The sequence below is a fragment of the Metopolophium dirhodum genome, chromosome 1 (genome assembly GCF_019925205.1).
Source record: "Metopolophium dirhodum isolate CAU chromosome 1, ASM1992520v1, whole genome shotgun sequence".
Lineage (NCBI taxonomy): Eukaryota > Metazoa > Arthropoda > Insecta > Hemiptera > Aphididae > Metopolophium > Metopolophium dirhodum.
Genome location: NC_083560.1, coordinates 22375973 through 22394378, shown reverse-complemented (window position 1 = coordinate 22394378; position 18406 = coordinate 22375973). Strand labels below are relative to the sequence as shown.

At 26.8% G+C, this 18406-nt stretch overlaps 2 protein-coding genes and 1 long non-coding RNA gene across 3 annotated transcripts in view; all 3 read right to left on the bottom strand.

The window, feature by feature from the left end:
- Window positions 1–18406, bottom strand: part of LOC132934315 (sentrin-specific protease 2-like) — a 255804-nt gene that overhangs the window by 166198 nt on the left and 71200 nt on the right. The gene's annotated exons all lie outside the window — the stretch shown is intronic.
- On the bottom strand, window positions 8818–9896 carry LOC132933814 (uncharacterized). The gene is made up of 3 exons (XR_009662949.1): window positions 9831–9896; window positions 9697–9757; window positions 8818–8973 (listed from the first exon to the last, which is right to left on the bottom strand). It is a non-coding gene; the product is annotated as an uncharacterized LOC132933814 (long non-coding RNA).
- Window positions 12348–18102, bottom strand: LOC132937297 (uncharacterized). The gene is made up of 9 exons (XM_061004129.1): window positions 18019–18102; window positions 15067–15262; window positions 14472–14660; window positions 14334–14381; window positions 13583–13696; window positions 13314–13460; window positions 12920–13179; window positions 12656–12815; window positions 12348–12583 (listed from the first exon to the last, which is right to left on the bottom strand). Exons 2-9 carry the CDS (start codon window positions 15242–15244, stop codon window positions 12447–12449), a joined length of 1233 nt encoding a protein of 410 aa, XP_060860112.1. The 5' UTR covers window positions 15245–15262; window positions 18019–18102; the 3' UTR covers window positions 12348–12446.

The window sequence follows — 18406 nt, the reverse complement described above, 5'->3', positions numbered from 1 at the left end:
TTAGCCAAGCACATCCCTGGCTTCGTTAGGATGTCCCCTTTTTGGGAAATGCATTTTGGATACTTAAAATTCGCATAAAGTGGTGGTAAGGTCAAAACGGTAAATTGGTGCAGGATTACAGGGGTAAAATACTGGTTTTGCCACCACTACAAGTCTAATTCTGTTAACCTGGTTACCTATCTGACACATATCGGGCGCAAAATAATATTATAAATCAGATTACACGCCATTTATTTTATTATTATTGTCGTTTAATCCGGCCGACAAATATTTTGTACTTCACTATCACAGGGACTTATCTCTAATAAATACTAAAAATCACTTACTACGCACACGTTTAGACCATGACAACTCTAGTTTGTCATTATTTACACTACCCGCACTCAAAACTATAATATGACAATAAATTGCATAGTACCTATGTTAAATTCCTTAAAATCGGTCGGTGGTCCATTCACATTATTCCTTTTTTTTAAAAAATTCAAATTTTTAACCCTATTTCCACCCAGCAAGACAAAACTATTTTAAATAATTGTAACGAAGGCTCGTAACTTTCAAGATACAGCTGACAATAGACATATAAGGTTTTTTCCTGTCTTAAAAATTGAAGGGTTAAAAGTGAGTTAAATAGCCTTGATTTGTGCAATAGAAGGTATTTATGATTTGACGAAGCATTAACTCGTGATCAAAACCTATGGTATTAATTTCCAGTTTATACCACTACAAAACATTGCACTTTTTTCATTAGGTACACACATTTTTTAACCCCCATACATAGGTACCTACCTAAGACATATTATAATGTCAACAATCGGATAACATTTACCAAATTAGCAAGAAAGATTATGATATTGTAAGAAAAGTAACTATGATGAAAAAAATGTAATTACAATTTTATTTATGTTATTTTTTTGAGCGTGTCATTAGATTACTGATTCAACTTAAATGTATCAAAAGGTAGTTAAAAGAAAAAAATATTTAGCTCTTGTAAATTAAACCTATACCAATTGTTTCAATTTAAAAGTATTAATGCATATTTTACTAATCTTTAGAAGACCATAGTTAATATACCAGCAAACCAAAATTGATGATTTAACTATCGAAATTTTCAGGAAAAAAAGATTTACCAGAATCCATTAAAAAATATAGTAGTTACCATTTGAAAAAATAAAGTTGATTTTGCTATTGGTACGCCTAGGTGTTTAAAAATTTTGAAATTGTTATAAAAAAATGACCTGTTAAAAATAAAGAAACGTTTTTTCGTTTTAACAAAAGTTCATATCATTGTTCCATAATTGTTAAAAAAAACCCCACATACAATGACATAAGATACACCCTGTATAATTATTATCAATTATTATGGCCCATGACACATACGCCAATATAATGGAGGGGAATAGTAAGTTCCTACATGAGAGTATAAAGTAAAAAACTACATACATTAATTCCTACAAATGTGATGTGTTAATTCTTACACTGATCATACACTAAATTTTTATCAACAATATATCCATATATTTTGAAAATTATTTAAATACTTTAACCAACAAAAACTTTTACTATTGTCAAATGTAGGACAATGCTATTTTCTTTTCAAAATATACTTCAATTTGTTAAGTGCGACTGAAGTTTAAACTATACAATTTTGATTTTTAAATACTTGCCTTAGTCTGCAATATGTATATACAGGCAAGGATAACTTAATACATATTTTCCAGACAAAAAAAAATAATATAAATTACCAGTTAGCATCATAATTTTTGGGTCCAAATGATTTTAAGTTTTATAAATATAATAAAACAAAGTACAGAAAAATCTTAACATTTTATATTTTTATAAACTGAATTAAAATGTAGCACAGGCCAGTGAAAAATGAAACGCTGGCCGCCAGTTGCCCATCCCTGCTATAGTGTATTGTTTTTTTACTTCAAAATCAACTCGTAGGTATATAAATTTAGGTAGGTACTCTAGGTGCACAATTAGCAATATTGCGTTAACCTGGTTACCTATCTGACACACATCGGGCGCAAAATAATATTATAAATCAGATTACACGCCATTTAATATTATTATTGTCGTTTAATCCGGCCGACAAATATTTTGTACTTCACTATCACACGGACTTATCTTTAATAAATACTAATAATCACTTACTACGCACACATTTAGACCATGACAAATCTAGTTTGTCATTATTTACACTACCCGCACTCAAAACTATAATATGACAATAAATTGCATAGTACCTATGTTAAATTCCTTAAAATCGGTCGGTGGTCCATTCACATTATTCCTTTTTTTTAAAAATTCAAATTTTTAACCTTATTTCCACCCAGCAAGACAAAATTATTTTAAACAATTGTAACGAAGGCTCGTAACTTTCAAGATACAGCTGACAATAGACATATAAGGTTTTTTCCTGTCTTAAAAATTGAAGGATTGAGAGTGAGTTAAATAGCCTTGGTTTGAGCATTAGAAGGTATTTATGATTTGACTCCTGTCGATAGTTATATTAAAATGGTAAAAGTTAGAATAGTAAAGTTACGCTATCACCTTCCTCCAGGTGTTCGGAGGGCTCTCGAGATCGTGTATTCGAGAATTATATCAAATACACCGTACAATATAATTTTATGGAGAAAAGCACATAGAATGTATTAACTGCAATCAACATTAAATATTATATCATATGCCTTACCTGTTTCGCAGTTGTTCGTAGATAATATTGTAGGAGTTTTAGGTTTTAGATAAAATAAAGTACTACTTCAAATACACAAATTGAATTAACGAACGCACTGATTATTGCTTGCATAAGAAGTCCAGTTGTCACTCATTGAAATCGGTTTCTTTCGTACTTGAGAGGTTGTTACTCTGGTGGTTGGTGCTCATGCACTGGTTTAAGGGACGGACGCGAGGATGCTGACCAGAGAGTGGTGGGTGGCTTTGTCACTAAATTATTGTGGGTCTGGGAACTAGATTATTCTTTGGCGTCAGCATAAAATAAGGTCACACACATCCTACGTAATATCCTTATGAGTGCGTGTCGATATCTTAGTTGTCGTTGTTAATGGTTTTATTTGATGCGACCGATTTCTACAAGCGACAGTCTGGCCGTTGTTTATTATTCTGTAAAATTTTAGTTTATTATAATGGTGTGTGAGCATATCATTACAACCACTCTGCGATTTTTTGTGATGTGCCCTCACAACACCACTCGTGGGCGAGAGTGAGAGAAATACAAATATTTAAGTAGAGGAGGGATAAAGTTAGAAAAAGTTGAAAGTTGAAAATTAAAAGTTGAAGTTGAAAGTTGAAAGTTGAAAAATGTTATACAATTTAAACTGGACATTTGTATATATATATATATATATATAAAGAAAACAAATTTTTACTATACAATCTAAAAGAGGCAATGTAATTAATATTAAATTTTACATATTACATTGGAAAACAAAAAATTAGGAAGATAGAACTGAAGCTGAAAGTTCGTACTCCCCGCATTCCATTGATGTGCTTCTATTCTTATATATTTTATATTTTAAGTTACCTATCTGGTGTTGTAATGATAGCTATACAGTTTTTTTTTTTAAATTTAATATTTGTGTACAATATATTGTCATGTTGACATGTTATGAATTTTTACATATTTTTGTTTTTATCCTATATATTCTACATAGTTTTAACTTTTAACTGATCTAATTATACATTTTTCATATTTACTTTGCTTACAATGTATTTAGTTCATAGACATTTTTTTTTTTTTTTTTGATAACTTAAAAGTTAAACAAAGTTAATTTTTTTTTATATATATTTTTTTTTTTGATATTTCTTATGCTTAACATTTATTTTCTTATTAGTACTAGCTTAAAATTAGGTTTATTTTTTGTATTCACTGCTTTAAATTGATCTTATAGCTTATACTAACTTAAATTAAGTTAATCATTTTACATTTTTTTTTTTTTAATTTTGTTTGTTTTTTACATTTGTTTTCAAGCTTATGCTGACTTAAATAAGTTAGAAAACATTTTACACATCGTTTGTACTTGACTTGCTTTAACATTTTTTTATATCTTATACTAACTTAAATTAGGTTAATCATTTTACATTTTTTTTTTTACATTTTTATTTACATATGTTTTCAAGCTATGCTGACTTAAATAAGTTAGAAGAAATTTTACACATTCTTTGTACTTGACTTGCTTTAACATTTATTTTTGTGCTTATGCTGACTTAAATTAGGTTTTAGTGCTTAGGTAAGTAACTTAAGGTATGTTATTTTTATTTGTTATTATTATTCTGTAACTCTTGTACAATAGTTATATAATAGTTATATAGGTAGTCTTAATAATTCGTGATTTTTTTTTTTTTTTTAAGTTATGTCAGTAAAACAAAACATTTATTTGGGGTTTTTATTATTAGTCCTGTGGGAGGTTTATAGTATGATTGAGTCTCCCATAAGATTTGGTATTAATATTTTTTTTGTTTTCATAATATATAGTTTGGATACTTGTCAGGGTAGTATTTTTATTGTTAATTGGTTTATTTTACAAGTGTTGTGTGATTTGTGAATTAAAGATTAATGTTTTTTGTATTTTTAAGAGTGTTGGTTTGTTTGACCTTTTATTATTTATTTTTTTTTGTTTGTATATCAATTGGTTTGTTAGGGTATTTTCTTAATTCTTTATTTCTTTTTGTATGATTTTCGATCGAAGTTATTTGTGTTTTGTTTATTTTAATCGTTGTGTTTTTACCATCGTTTATCGTATCTTTAAGTTTTATATTGTGTATCAATGAATCGAGTGTCTGTATTTCTTGTATGTGAATTTGATTATATTGTTGGGAATTTTATTGGACATTTTTGTTTTAACGGTATACAATCCACGATTCCCATCGTCGAGGACGTTTTCTCCTGGTTTGAATATAGGACATATATTATTGGCTTGATTTTTAGGTTGTACCATGAGTTTTATTTTTATTATTGTCATTAAAAAATGTATGAATGTTATTTATTATGTTAATGTGTTCTTATGATTTCCAATTGTGTGTTATTTTTTGTTCATCTTTATAGTATATATATTGTATTTTAATGTTAGTATTTTGAAATTCGGAGTATATTAATTGTCTTATTATAGACCAATTTAATTTGTCTATTCGTGAAACTAAGGTGCAGGGTATTGCAATTTTTGAAATATTTAGTTTTGTAGCTTCAAGTTTTAGATTGTGAATTGAAGATTTTAGATCCTTATATTTGGGCTTGTGATAGTGTAAATTTTTTGTTCTTAAGTGAAATATAGTTTTATAATTATTGATTATAGGTATTGTGTCCCCCACATTTATTTCTTGTAATGCAAGTTGTGGTTTAGTATCACCGTATACTTTGGATAATAAATTTGTTATCCCCTTATTCATTTTGAGATCTGCAGATATACAGTGTGGTATAGCGAAGTTATCTGGGCAATTAAATATGCTACCTGTTAATTCTATAATATTGTTGGTATTATCTATACTATTGAGCGCGTTTATATTATTGTTGATTTTTAATTGGATATTTATATTATTATTTAAAATAATGTTACTGTCTTTGAAATTGATCAGGGCATTATTTTTGATCAAAAAGTCATTTCCAAGTAAGATTGCGCTGCTTAATTTTTTTACTACGTGAGCGTCAATATTGAAATAGTTATTGTCAATTTTGATTTTAATTTTGGTTATACCTACCACGCATAGTAGTTCATTATCTGGTCCTGATAGCTGTAGTGTACTCGGCGTTATTGTATAATTACTGGGTAGTAGTTCTTGTCTAATACAACATATGTTTGCCCCCGTGTCAATTGTTATTGGTAAGGTAATATTATTAAATTGAGCTTCAATATAAATAGCATCGGGTGTACAGTTAATTTTATTTATATTTTGTTTCCGTATTTCTGTATTTAAAGATGAGCAATTATCAGAAGAATTTAACCTTGTATTTAATTTTTTTAGGTTGTTGTTAGTTGAACTTGAACGACAAGTGATCGCGGAATGTCCAAATGTATTGCATAATTGACATATTATATTAGTTTTGTATTTAAAGTAACATTCATATTCAGTGTGGTTATTCTTCGAGCATATCGAGCATTGTTTTGTGTGTGCTGAATTATTATTATTATTGATATAATTACTGTTATTTTCGTTATATCTCAAAATTGGGTCGTATTTAGTAAAATTGTTTTGATAATTATTATCATTGTTTATCTGAGATAGTTTTAACTGACCTATAGTTTCTTTTAAATTTTCTATTTCCTCTCGTAATTTACTATTTTCGTTGGTTTTTAGTTTGTAGTTTGTATTTATTTGCTGGATTTTATTTTCAATTATCTCTGTTTCAATTTCATATGGGTTTTTATCTATACTATCTGCTGTCATAAACTCTATGAGTTCATATTTGCGAACGTTTTTTTTAAGTTCATCAAGTGTTTCATTTTCTAATATTCCTATACATCTCAATATTGTGGATTTTAAGCCTTTCATTATACTTCGTACCATTTCTCCTTGTGACATATCTTTGTCAATTCGCCTACACAATGACTCTACTTCATTAATGTAAGACACACTTTGTTCATCGGGTTTCTGTTTGCGTTTTTCAAGCGTTATTCGAAGCATATGAGTTTGGGCAATGGGTTCAAATTCTAGTCTAAATTTTTTTTCTAGATCGGACCAATTAATGTTTTCAACGGTATCCATAATATTGTCATAAAATATGAGAGCAGTGCCTTCTAAAAATACGGGGAAATATTGACTTTTTTCAGATTCGGACCATCCGTTAATAAGTGCAGCTCTTTGATAATTTTTTAAGAAAGAATCGACGTTTTCAAAATTATTTCCCGTGAATTTTCCGGGTTCAAAGTAAGGTTTTTTATTGTCTCCCATATTTAATAACCTAATTGTATTATTTTTAAAAAATAGTTTTATAATAAATAATGTACCATTATTTAATTGTAATATTTTTGCAACTAGTTTAATAGATTTAATTAATATATTTATTACTAAATAAGTAAATTTTTTATTTTAATGAATATAAATTAATTGGTTCTGTTTTTATAATAAATGATGATACCTATGTTAGATCGTAAATCGTAAATTAGTATGTTTTATTAATAAATAAATCACTTTTTGTTATTATTGTTCTTCTACATATCTGACACATATCGGGCGCAAAATAATATTATAAATCAGATTACACGCCATTTATTTTATTATTATTGTCGTTTAATCCGGCCAACAAATATTTTGTACTTCACTATCACAGGGACTTATCTCTAATAAATACTAAAAATCACTTACTACGCACACGTTTAGACCATGACAACTCTAGTTTGTCATTATTTACACTACCCGCACTCAAAACTATAATATGACAATAAATTGCATAGTACCTATGTTAAATTCCTTAAAATCGGTCGGTGGTCCATTCACATTATTCCTTTTTTTTAAAAATTCAAATTTTTAACCTTATTTCCACCCAGCAAGACAAAATTATTTTAAACAATTGTAACGAAGGCTCGTAACTTTCAAGATATAAAATATAAAAAAATGACCTGTTAAAAATAAAGAAACGTCTTTTCGTTTTAACAAAAGTTCATATCATTGTTCCATAATTGTTAAAAAAAACCCACATACAATGACATAAGATACACCCTGTATAATTATTATCAATTATTATGGCCCATGACACATACGCCAATATAATGGAGGGGAATAGTAAGTTCCTACACGAGAGTATAAAGTAAAAAACTACATACATCAATTCCTACAAATGTGATGTGTTAATTCTTACACTGATCATACACTAAATTTTTATCAACAATATATCCATATATTTTGAAAATTATTTAAATACTCAAACTTTTTCAAGTAAATAAATACATCGAAATAAGAACCACAAATAGTAATACAAAAACAAAAATCGGTAAAAAAATTAAACATAAATAGAAAATATTTTTTTTCACAATTATTTATTTATGAAATGTATTGTTATTAGCTCCTGCTTGACTATACATTTAATATAATATTAAATAATATTTTAGAGTATTAAAATAAGAATTGTGCATTAGTTTGTTCAAGTATAATATTGATGTTTTAAAAATTATAAAAAATTTGTGTGCCATTAACTATTAAATGATAAGTTGATGAAATATACTTTTACCAACAAAAACTTTTACTATTGTCAAATGTAGGATAATGCTATTTTCTTTTCAAAATATACTTCAAATTGTTAAGTATAACTGAAGTTTAAACTGTAAAATGTTGACTTCTTACAATTTTCATTTTTAAATACTTATTTAAATGGATGTAAGCGAGTTATAAGTATTTCAAACAATTTACAATTTTGAAATACTCATGACATTTAATTTTCTAAGAGGTCACTTTTCTCTAATTTTAGTAATTATTATTATTATTGTAATCAGTAATGTGAACGTACAATTTGCTATGTTGTGCGTAGGTCAAAGAGAGAAAACAAAGTGTGCTGACAAATACTCTGCGAACGTGCACACGAACACTCCGCAGTCCTTCCCGTTATACTGAATGGGGTTATCAGCTTTTAGTAATTTCCAGTCTTCAAAAGGTAGAGGTGTACCCAACTTTCGTCAGTGCTCGAGGCTTAAGTATATCAATATGAATTCCAAAATTCTGATGATTGCCAAGACTGTCAAAGTATACAACTTGTTGGTACTTCATATCGGCCATTACAAGTATCCAGTGTGCAAAATTGTTCGCTTTAATGTTGATACGAAAAAAAACTTTTCTTTTTGAAAAAATATTATCATGTTTTGTCAACGCTTTATAAAATTGTATCCAGATTTCTTAAGCCGCTCATAAAAATAGGTGTCAAAGGAATAAACGCTCGGATTCTGTTTTTTGATCAAATTAAAATAATCATTTATTACGTTGTCATTTAAGTACCAGTGGGTCGGTGGAGCCATACTTGTCGACAAACTAAAATCATTAAATATAATTATTAGAAACACAATTTAATTGTACTTGTTTTATATTTATTAAAATTAATAGTTTCTAGTTCGTTCATACGGAATACAAAATAGACCCCCTCTATTAATAATATAATAATATAAAAATTTTATAAATAAGGGAACGTAATACTACGTCTGTAGCAGTGAAAAGGTTAAGGAAAACAGATTTTTAGGGAAAACCAGTTTTTGACAAAAAATTCAATTTTTTTGATATAACACAAAAATATATAATTATAGATACTTTAAATTTTAACGAAATCTTTGCATGTCAATTTTCCATACATACTTACATTTGCAAAGTATTTTGAAACTTATTAAGCTACCTATTTATTTATTAATTTTTTTTTAAATTATTGTCAGTATATTTCACGTTTTTAAAAAGAGTATAGATGTTAACCAATAAAATTTTTTGTAAAACATTGTTAAGAATATTTTAATAAGAGAAATTAACAAACTCTAATTAATATATAATAATAATTAAATAAAAATAGGTTTCATCAAAACATTGATTTTTTAAGCTTATCAATGCTACTTATTATCGATTTTATTTACAGACTTTTATAGTTTACAAATAATGAATATAAACTAGAAGAGTTTTTTTTTTTTTTTTGTAAATACATTGACTAAAATAAATTACTCTTTCAAACAAATTATTATTTTATAAACATAAAACCAATTATAAAAGGTATACCTTGGGTCTTGAAAATTTGAATAAATTAAAGAGTGTTGATGGTAAATTGGCAACAGCAGACCTAAAATAAAAGTTAAAATTCAGCATAAAGTTGTATAATACATTATATAAATATATATACACAAATTACTTACAGTCCAAACCAGGCAATAAATTGCAATTTGTGAAATTGTTCTGCGTTGTAAATAAGTGTTTCGAAGAAAATCGTTACACGAGAAATCGAGTGAATATCAAATTTTGTAAAAATATGAATTTCAAACGCTCATAAAAATTTAATTTTTACTTTCTTGTAGACATTTTTTTTTTTTGATAAAGGCAGACAAACTTATGAGGAATCTTGTATTTCATTTTCAAATTTTAGATTTAAAAAGAAAATATTGCACTGTCTGCCAGCAAACATATTATATCTTTCATGTGGATTCCTGGTCAAGCAATATAGCAGGCAATGAAAAACGAAACGAGGTCGCCAAACTTTCACACATGTTACCTAAAGTTATTACTATACCAGAATTATCTTACATCAACATCAAAAAAATTCTAATTTGATACCATTCATTATACAGTTACCCACTTATAACCTACTGTACAGCCGAGCGATATCCATTTGCCATTTCCACTGATACCTTATGACAAGAGAGGATCCACCCAATTGCACCACCTGTGGTGTACAACTCACGATCAAGCACATTTTCACCGAGTGTAGAAATTCTAACCAACAATACCGTATTGAAACCCTCGGAATTACTCACCATCTTCAGTCCGGAATGAACCACAATTCAAAAACTATTTTTTTTCTTAACAAATATCTACTTTCAATAAAGAAATATAACCTGTATATATATTATATATACATTTTATGTAACCATGTAATATAATAATGTTAGTCACTTTCAGACCAATGGCCAAAGCTGCCGCGGTCTTTTATGTTAAATAAAAAAATATTATAAAATACCTATCCACACTGACAAACCGTTTTCGCTTAGAATCGTTTTTCGTATACAATGATATTATATCATAGAATTCCAATTTGATACCATTCATTATACAGGTACCCACTTATAACCTATTGTACAGCCGAGCGATATCCACTTGCCCACCTTTTTTAAATTTTCAACTACAAAATAATTTGTAAATTTCGTGATTTTTCCGTATTTTGTCAATATTTGAAATCAAATGCTTATAAATAAAAACTGTGGCTAAGGATTTTTAATTTTTTTCATCTGCCTTTGAAACAATAACCTAGGAGCCTTCTATTAAATTTTCAAGTTTTTTTACTCTTAAAATTCATAAAAATTTTTCTTTTTAAATCTAAGATTTGAAAATGTAATTCAAGATTCTTAAATTAAATTTTTATGAGCGTCTGAAATTCATATTTTTAAAATATTTGATATTAACTCGATTTCTCGTGTAACGATTTTCTTATTTTGTTGTAATTAAAAAACGTATGACTGTAGATACTTGAAAATTTCACTGAATGTTCATACTAGCATTTTCTACACACGATCTTTTTTGGTTTTTTTTTTCAATTAAATTTTAATTTTTAGGTAAAAAAGCGTGAAAATTTAATGCAAGGCTCCTGATATATTGATACAATAGCAGTTGAAAAATATTAAAAATACATAGGCACAATTTTTTTTTGTACGCATTTAAAGTTTTAATGTTGACAACATTTATCAAATTTAAAATTAATAATTTTTTGTAGTACACAAAAAAAAAGCCAAAATAAAATCATTTATTCGGAATCAGAATTACGTAAAACGAATTTATGTATACGATTTATATTTATATTTTATATATATAAAAAGAAGTATTTCCTTTAAAAACTGAACCCTAATCGGCGTAATCATAACTAATTAGTCGTATCGATATACCGACATAAATTGTTTTATTGTGATGTCGTCTGTATACTCTGTAGATACAGATATTTATTTATATATATATATTTATGTGTATGGATTAAATGAAAAGCCCCCTACGGTATCTCCATTTTTAATATAAAGTGTGTAGTACGAAAAAAAATATATTTTAGCCTCTGTATAGGTGTAAGTACACGATAAAGGAAAATGAGCTTAGCCATCTGTTCACTACCCAGATAGCAAAAAAATATTAATATGACATAAAAAAAATATTTTCTCAGTAATGAACATGATTATATAAATGTTCTTTTTCTCCATTTTTTTAATCAGAAAAATATTATAATATTATTTATATAATAATGGTTGGCCACCAAAGTTACATTATATTAACATTACTTAATATTATTATTATATTATTTTATAATAATATTATTATATTATCTTATAATAATATTTTTATATTATTTTTATAATATTTTTATATTATTCTCATAATTATATTTTTATATTGTTATTTATAATTTAACAATAAATTGTTAGTTTCTAAATAATAAATTTATATTTTTAATAAATGTATACTATAATATTAATTGTAAATAATTTTTTATTGAATTATAGCTGATAATAATAATTGTATCATATATTGTGTTAACTTTTTTCAATTATAATAATTAATAAACATTATTAAAGGAGTAATATTAGGATATCAATAAGTATAACAATCAACAAATAATGTGTTCCTTTTAGTTAATATCCTTTTATTAAATAGGTACAAAATTTTGTAAGTTCCTCTTACAAAAAAAAAAATCTTTTTTAATTTACATGTATGTTTATGATGTATGTCATTACTGAGAATAATTATTACATTAAATCATACAATTGATATAGATATTATTAATTATCTGATAAGTCTTCTTGAGATGGCTTATTATATTTTCCCCGAAATTTAGCTCCAGCAATGAAAATTTTTATTGGTTGTTCTACATCAATTTTATCATATTTCTGGTATCTTTTCATTTGTTTTACAGAATCTAAATACACAAACATCATTAATATTATATTCATTGATAACATATATAAAGTAAAGTAATTTTTTATGTTACCAAATATAATGGAACATGATTTTAATGTTGAAAATATTTTCTTCTTTTTCTGTCCTTTGTAACTATATTCTTGCAATAAATTATCGTTGAAAAGATAACGCATCATTGATCTAATGGTACTTGGAAGTGTATTACGGACATATCGACTTAGTTCATTAACCTAAAAATATAATTTTTTTGTCTTAGTTCAGCAAGTTTTAAGAAATAATATAATAACTGTTAAAATTATTTTATTTTTTTTTAATTTGAGTACATTATTTATACCATTTGAGGTTTGAAGTTTGGATCAAAAATAAGTTTATCTTCAAATTTTTGAAGAGAGTCTTCATCTTTCAAAGGAAATTCATTGTTTATAATATATTGAAATGAATCTATATCATGATTAGTGGCATCTTCATTACTGTATTCAGTTGTATTAGATCTGATATTTACTATAAGATTTTCCAGCTTATCAATTTTATCATGCAAAGATTTTACTTCATATTTTATGTTTAAAATGTTTCGGTTTAGTTTGTCAAAAATTTCTAAACAAAAAAATCAATAAAAATAATACATTGATAAAACAGAAAAAAATATTTGATTAAAAATACAAGACATATACTACATTAGGTATATATATTATAATAGCTACTACAATACACTAATAATATAAGCATACCAATATTATCATTTGAAGTTGGAATCTTAGAATTAGATTGTAGTGGAGTACTTGTGATAGTAGCATTATTGATGGTTGAAACTTTAAATGGAGAGGATAATGTATGTATGATAGTAGTTTGGTCATCAGGTGTTTGTTCATTTTGATCTGAAATTAAAAACCACAATTTAGTAAGCTATTAAATTTATATATATTTTTTTAATATTCAGTCATAGAATTTAACATTATATATAGATATATAATAAACATAGGCAAAATAATTTACTTACTGGCATTTTTAAGACATTTGTCAAAGTGAAGCTTCTTTCTGACGGGCTGTTGAGGCCATGTTAAGGGTATATTTTGAGGTTTCGTTGACTTTATTTGAGGAGATAATGATGTGCCTGAAATATATTTTAAATTATGCAAAAATAATATTATATTATACTATTTAATTTCATATAATACTAGCTACAGTCTAAGATTGAAATCTCTAACCTACGGCCCTACAAGTTTTCAAACTGGCCCACCAAGCTAATTGATGTTTTGAAAATATATTTATTTATTATTTATTATAACATTTATTGTTTTTAATAAATTAATTAGGTACTAAAAATAATTTTTATATACTATAGATATCTCCAATTTCATTAACTCTTTCCTTATATCTAAATAATTTAAAAATGTTGGCCAAAATACAGAAGTACATCACAGATTTGGCCCGCCATATAAAAGTACCTATACAGGTACCTCTAGGTCTAAGATAATATGTAGAACTAATTGTAAATTAAAGAAGGTTATAATAAATTCATGGAAACTATCAGTTTTATAATCAAAAATCTGTACCATATTTAGATTACCTACTTATATAAATAAATTACACCTTAATTTTTGTAAATATATAATGTAGGTATACAAAAAAATAAGTATACCTATACAATTATTATTATTTTAGAGAGAACATTGAGAGACATTGTACAATGTTTAATTACCTAGTTATAACTAATAATTATATAAAACTCAAATAATATTATATATTACCTTGGTTGATTTTAGGTAAAGTATAGTGTGGATCAGTGTCACTATCGTCTAAAATTAAAAAAAAAAAAGTCATAAAAAAGTCATAAATAATTTCACTCGTAATTTCATTACAAACAATTAGTTTAAAAATTATTTTACCAAAAATATCACTTGAGCCTGGACTCCACAAACTTTTTTTGGATTGGACTTCTTGCTGACATACTCTTCTCTTTTGTTTGTTACCACTATGCTCTTTATTATTATCATTTTCATGAGATGATTCATTAGTAGATAAATCTGATGTTGTCTTGGCAATGTTGGCCTTTTCTTGAGCAATATTAAAATCCTCTACAGATAAAATATAAACAAACATTACAATACAGGGTTGTATGTAATAAAATTGGATTGTACACACATAAAAATATTCCTCAAATTGGAATACTAATACAGTATACAAATACGTAGTACTTATATATTATACCTAGTAATATAATAAATTCTACCATTCCTAAATGTTGTTATTGTTATCTCTTGTAAAAATATTTTTCTTATTATTATTTAATATATAAAATTAGTTAGAAAATATAATGTGTATATATTATTATGTTATATAATATAATATGTGAAATGTATCTAAAATATAAATATTATTTTAAGATAAATAAGAACATAACTGAGTCATGAATGGCACAAGCATATTTATACAATTTATTTTTATCAAATTTAAATATTATATATAATGTATTTAACATACTTGTATCATTCCCTAATTTTCGGCCTTTCAAATATCTAAATTCTTTTAAATTTGGAGACAATTGTTGATCTATGCATTGTTTTAAATTTCTTTTAGGCCATGCACAGACTCCACTATCATACCATTTTGATGGAACAACCTCCACAGAATTGTCACGGAAAGCAATAATTGACCACATTTTAAATAATATAATACACTGAAATTACATAATAAATCTAATTATACAAACAATTTATATTACTATAAATAATCAGCTAAAACTAAAGGTATTTCACATTTCTAAATTGTTGATAAAGTATTATCTATATAATAAAATAAAAAATATAAAAAGTGAATCAATCATTTCATGTAAAATAAGGAAAAAAAAATTAGTGAATTAATACTAATTTTATAAGATCTTATAATGAAATCACATCTTAATAAAACATAATAATATAATTAATAAAGGTTTTGTGTACATTATTCTCTTAAAAATAACTTGTGTCTTATATATAAATACTAATAGAACTAAATATATATTATTAGGTACTAAGAAGATATTTTTAAAAATACAGTAACATATTATAATATAGACTTAACAGTAGAATAAAAATAATTTAATTATGTTCTTGTTGAATGAATAATTGGAAAGGCAATTAGATTATCCTTATTTTGTAAAATGATAACTTTTTTTTTAATATTAAAGATGCTACAACAAATATAATTATTACATAATTTATCAACTACATACATATCTAACTTAGATGATTTTATAGGACTATTAAACATAACATATTTGTTTTTAAATTGTTTACATATTAAAATGACTTCATTTTTATTTTTATTATGTATTATATTAAAAACTTTTAAAATATTATCATCTTTAGTAAGCAAATAAGAGTCTGCATCAACATTTATCTTTATTTTCATAGATTCCAATACTATAGAGGTAAATTGATCCCCATCAAAATCATTGAGTCCATTTTCTATTGTGGGTCCTCGTTTATGTGGTCCACCAAATTGATAAGAAGTTTTCTTTTGAGTTCCAACTGTAGATTTTAAACAACAGATTTCACTATACCTTTTAACAATCTGCTGTAGAGGCTTATGAGGTTTTCTCAACATTCTCTTTAAGGATCCCATATAATTTTCAAAAGGGAATGCCGAACAGTTGTCAAGTGGGCCGAATTTTTCATAATCATCACAGATATGTGTTACACCATGTATATTATGGGATATAAGATGTGGACCATATATAATTTCAAAATTTTTCACAAAATTGTCCAGTAATTTTCTTGCAATGTGAATAAATTTAGATTTGTCAGGACTTAACAGTATAAACATTGCTATACTAAAACCAAAAAAATGTTTCCAGTGTTCATCAGTTAATACTGGTTTAGTAACAACAGTTCCAATATACAACAAGAATGTTCGAAACTCCGTTGCCTTCCAACGGTTAACTTCATCAAGCTTACGAGGTTTTCTGGCAAATTCGCATGGCATATTCACTTTGATATCTTCAATATTTTTTGATATTTGTTTAATTTTCCAAGAAGGATATCGAATATTAATTGGACCTTTTAACCATAACAAAATCAATTTTCGAACAACACCGAGACACACTAAATGCATGTAATCAAGCGAAAAACCAGTAACTACATCAAATGAAGGCAATGTAGATATAATAGATAAATTACCAACATGATGATCTTCATTGTTCATTGTAATATAATTTGCATGTGTTCTTTTTGGTGGACATCTTGAATCTGGAGTATAAGGGAAACACATTCTATTTAATAAATATTTTCCTTCGTGTTCGCATCTTGAGCATGAATAAAATCCTGAATGACCCTTCGTCTTCAATAAAAAAGACTTCGCCGGGGCATCACAGCAAAAGCCATCAATTTTCAAATTATAAACTTTGTTATTTATTAAAATTCCAGTATCTTTCAAAAGTTTAGCTTCATTAATAAATTCTTTCATAAATGCATTGCTATCGGCTGGTTTTTCTTTGCCACAATAAATACCGATTGGAAACACATTGTGGCTTTCTGGACGGATGTATGCCAGTATTGGCCAGAACTGTTCCGGGTTACTTTTAAATAATGGTAAGCCATCAACTCCTATCACAATGCAGATATCTGTCTCACCTTTTGACAATTCTGGGAAATTATTTTTGATTCCATTCAACAGACCAAAGTGGTAATATGTCCCTGGTTCAACAGTATCAAAACTACTATAGGAGTCAACAGATTTTGTATGCATTACAGTCCTAGAATCTTTAGGCAAAAATTCAAAACATTTATGTTGCTTTAATAAAACTAATAGTTTATTTAGGGCAGTTTGGGGTATATTAAAATCAACAGCCCACTGAGCAATCAATTTACGAAAAATAAATATTTGATCAGTTGTTTCATTTAATAAATCATCTTTTTCTTCTTCAGATTCTGACGAGGAGGATGAGAATAAGTATGATGTGTTAGTATCTAATTCGTTAAAAAATTCTAAAATGTAATCTTGATTTTGATTTCCTTCAGAATTTTGATTGACCAAAGATTCATTTATTATTTCATTAAATGCTGGTTGAGATACTGATGTATTAATACAAATATCAACGTTGGATTGAGAGTGTTCATCATTAATTAGTGTCTGCGACTCATTAAAAGAATGTGCATAATTATTCCTACTATTTTGTAATTCTTCTTGAATACGTCTTCGTTTAGACCGAGCACTCAAATTTGATTCCTTATTAAAACTCATAGTTACTAAAAATAGATATAAAAATACAACATAATATGCGACGCCGGTCTTACTACTCCGTAAAATTTGGAACTTTGCAGCTCAAATATATAATATGGAGAGTGAAAATTAATTGAGTTTCTACTGTACCTACAACCTAGTTACATTTAATTGTATTTGGAAATATGAAATATCATACAATTAAAAATGGTAGGTATTCATGTAATTACTTACCAAAGGAAGTCGGAAGATATTATTCAATATTGAAGTCTGAAGATCGCCCAAAACATCGACACTCGCATTAACTGCACACAGCAAAGACAGATCGACAACAGTGAAGAGAGGTTATAAAATAAAACACGACTACACGAGCCGAAAAGTCACAAATCACGGTTTTATTGTTACTCTGATAAAAGAGGGTACATAGTTCATAATAGTATATACAATTCGTTATATTATGGTTTTCTGTAAACACGGAGGTGATACTATCGCCGTCGTCGGTCAACCACGGTTGCCGATGACTATCAGCCAATCACAGAACGCAATCAGTTGAGCCTACCTTGCGTAAGTGAGCGTACCTTGCCGAATGGAATAACAGCTGTTTGCGCGTATTTTCCGTTTT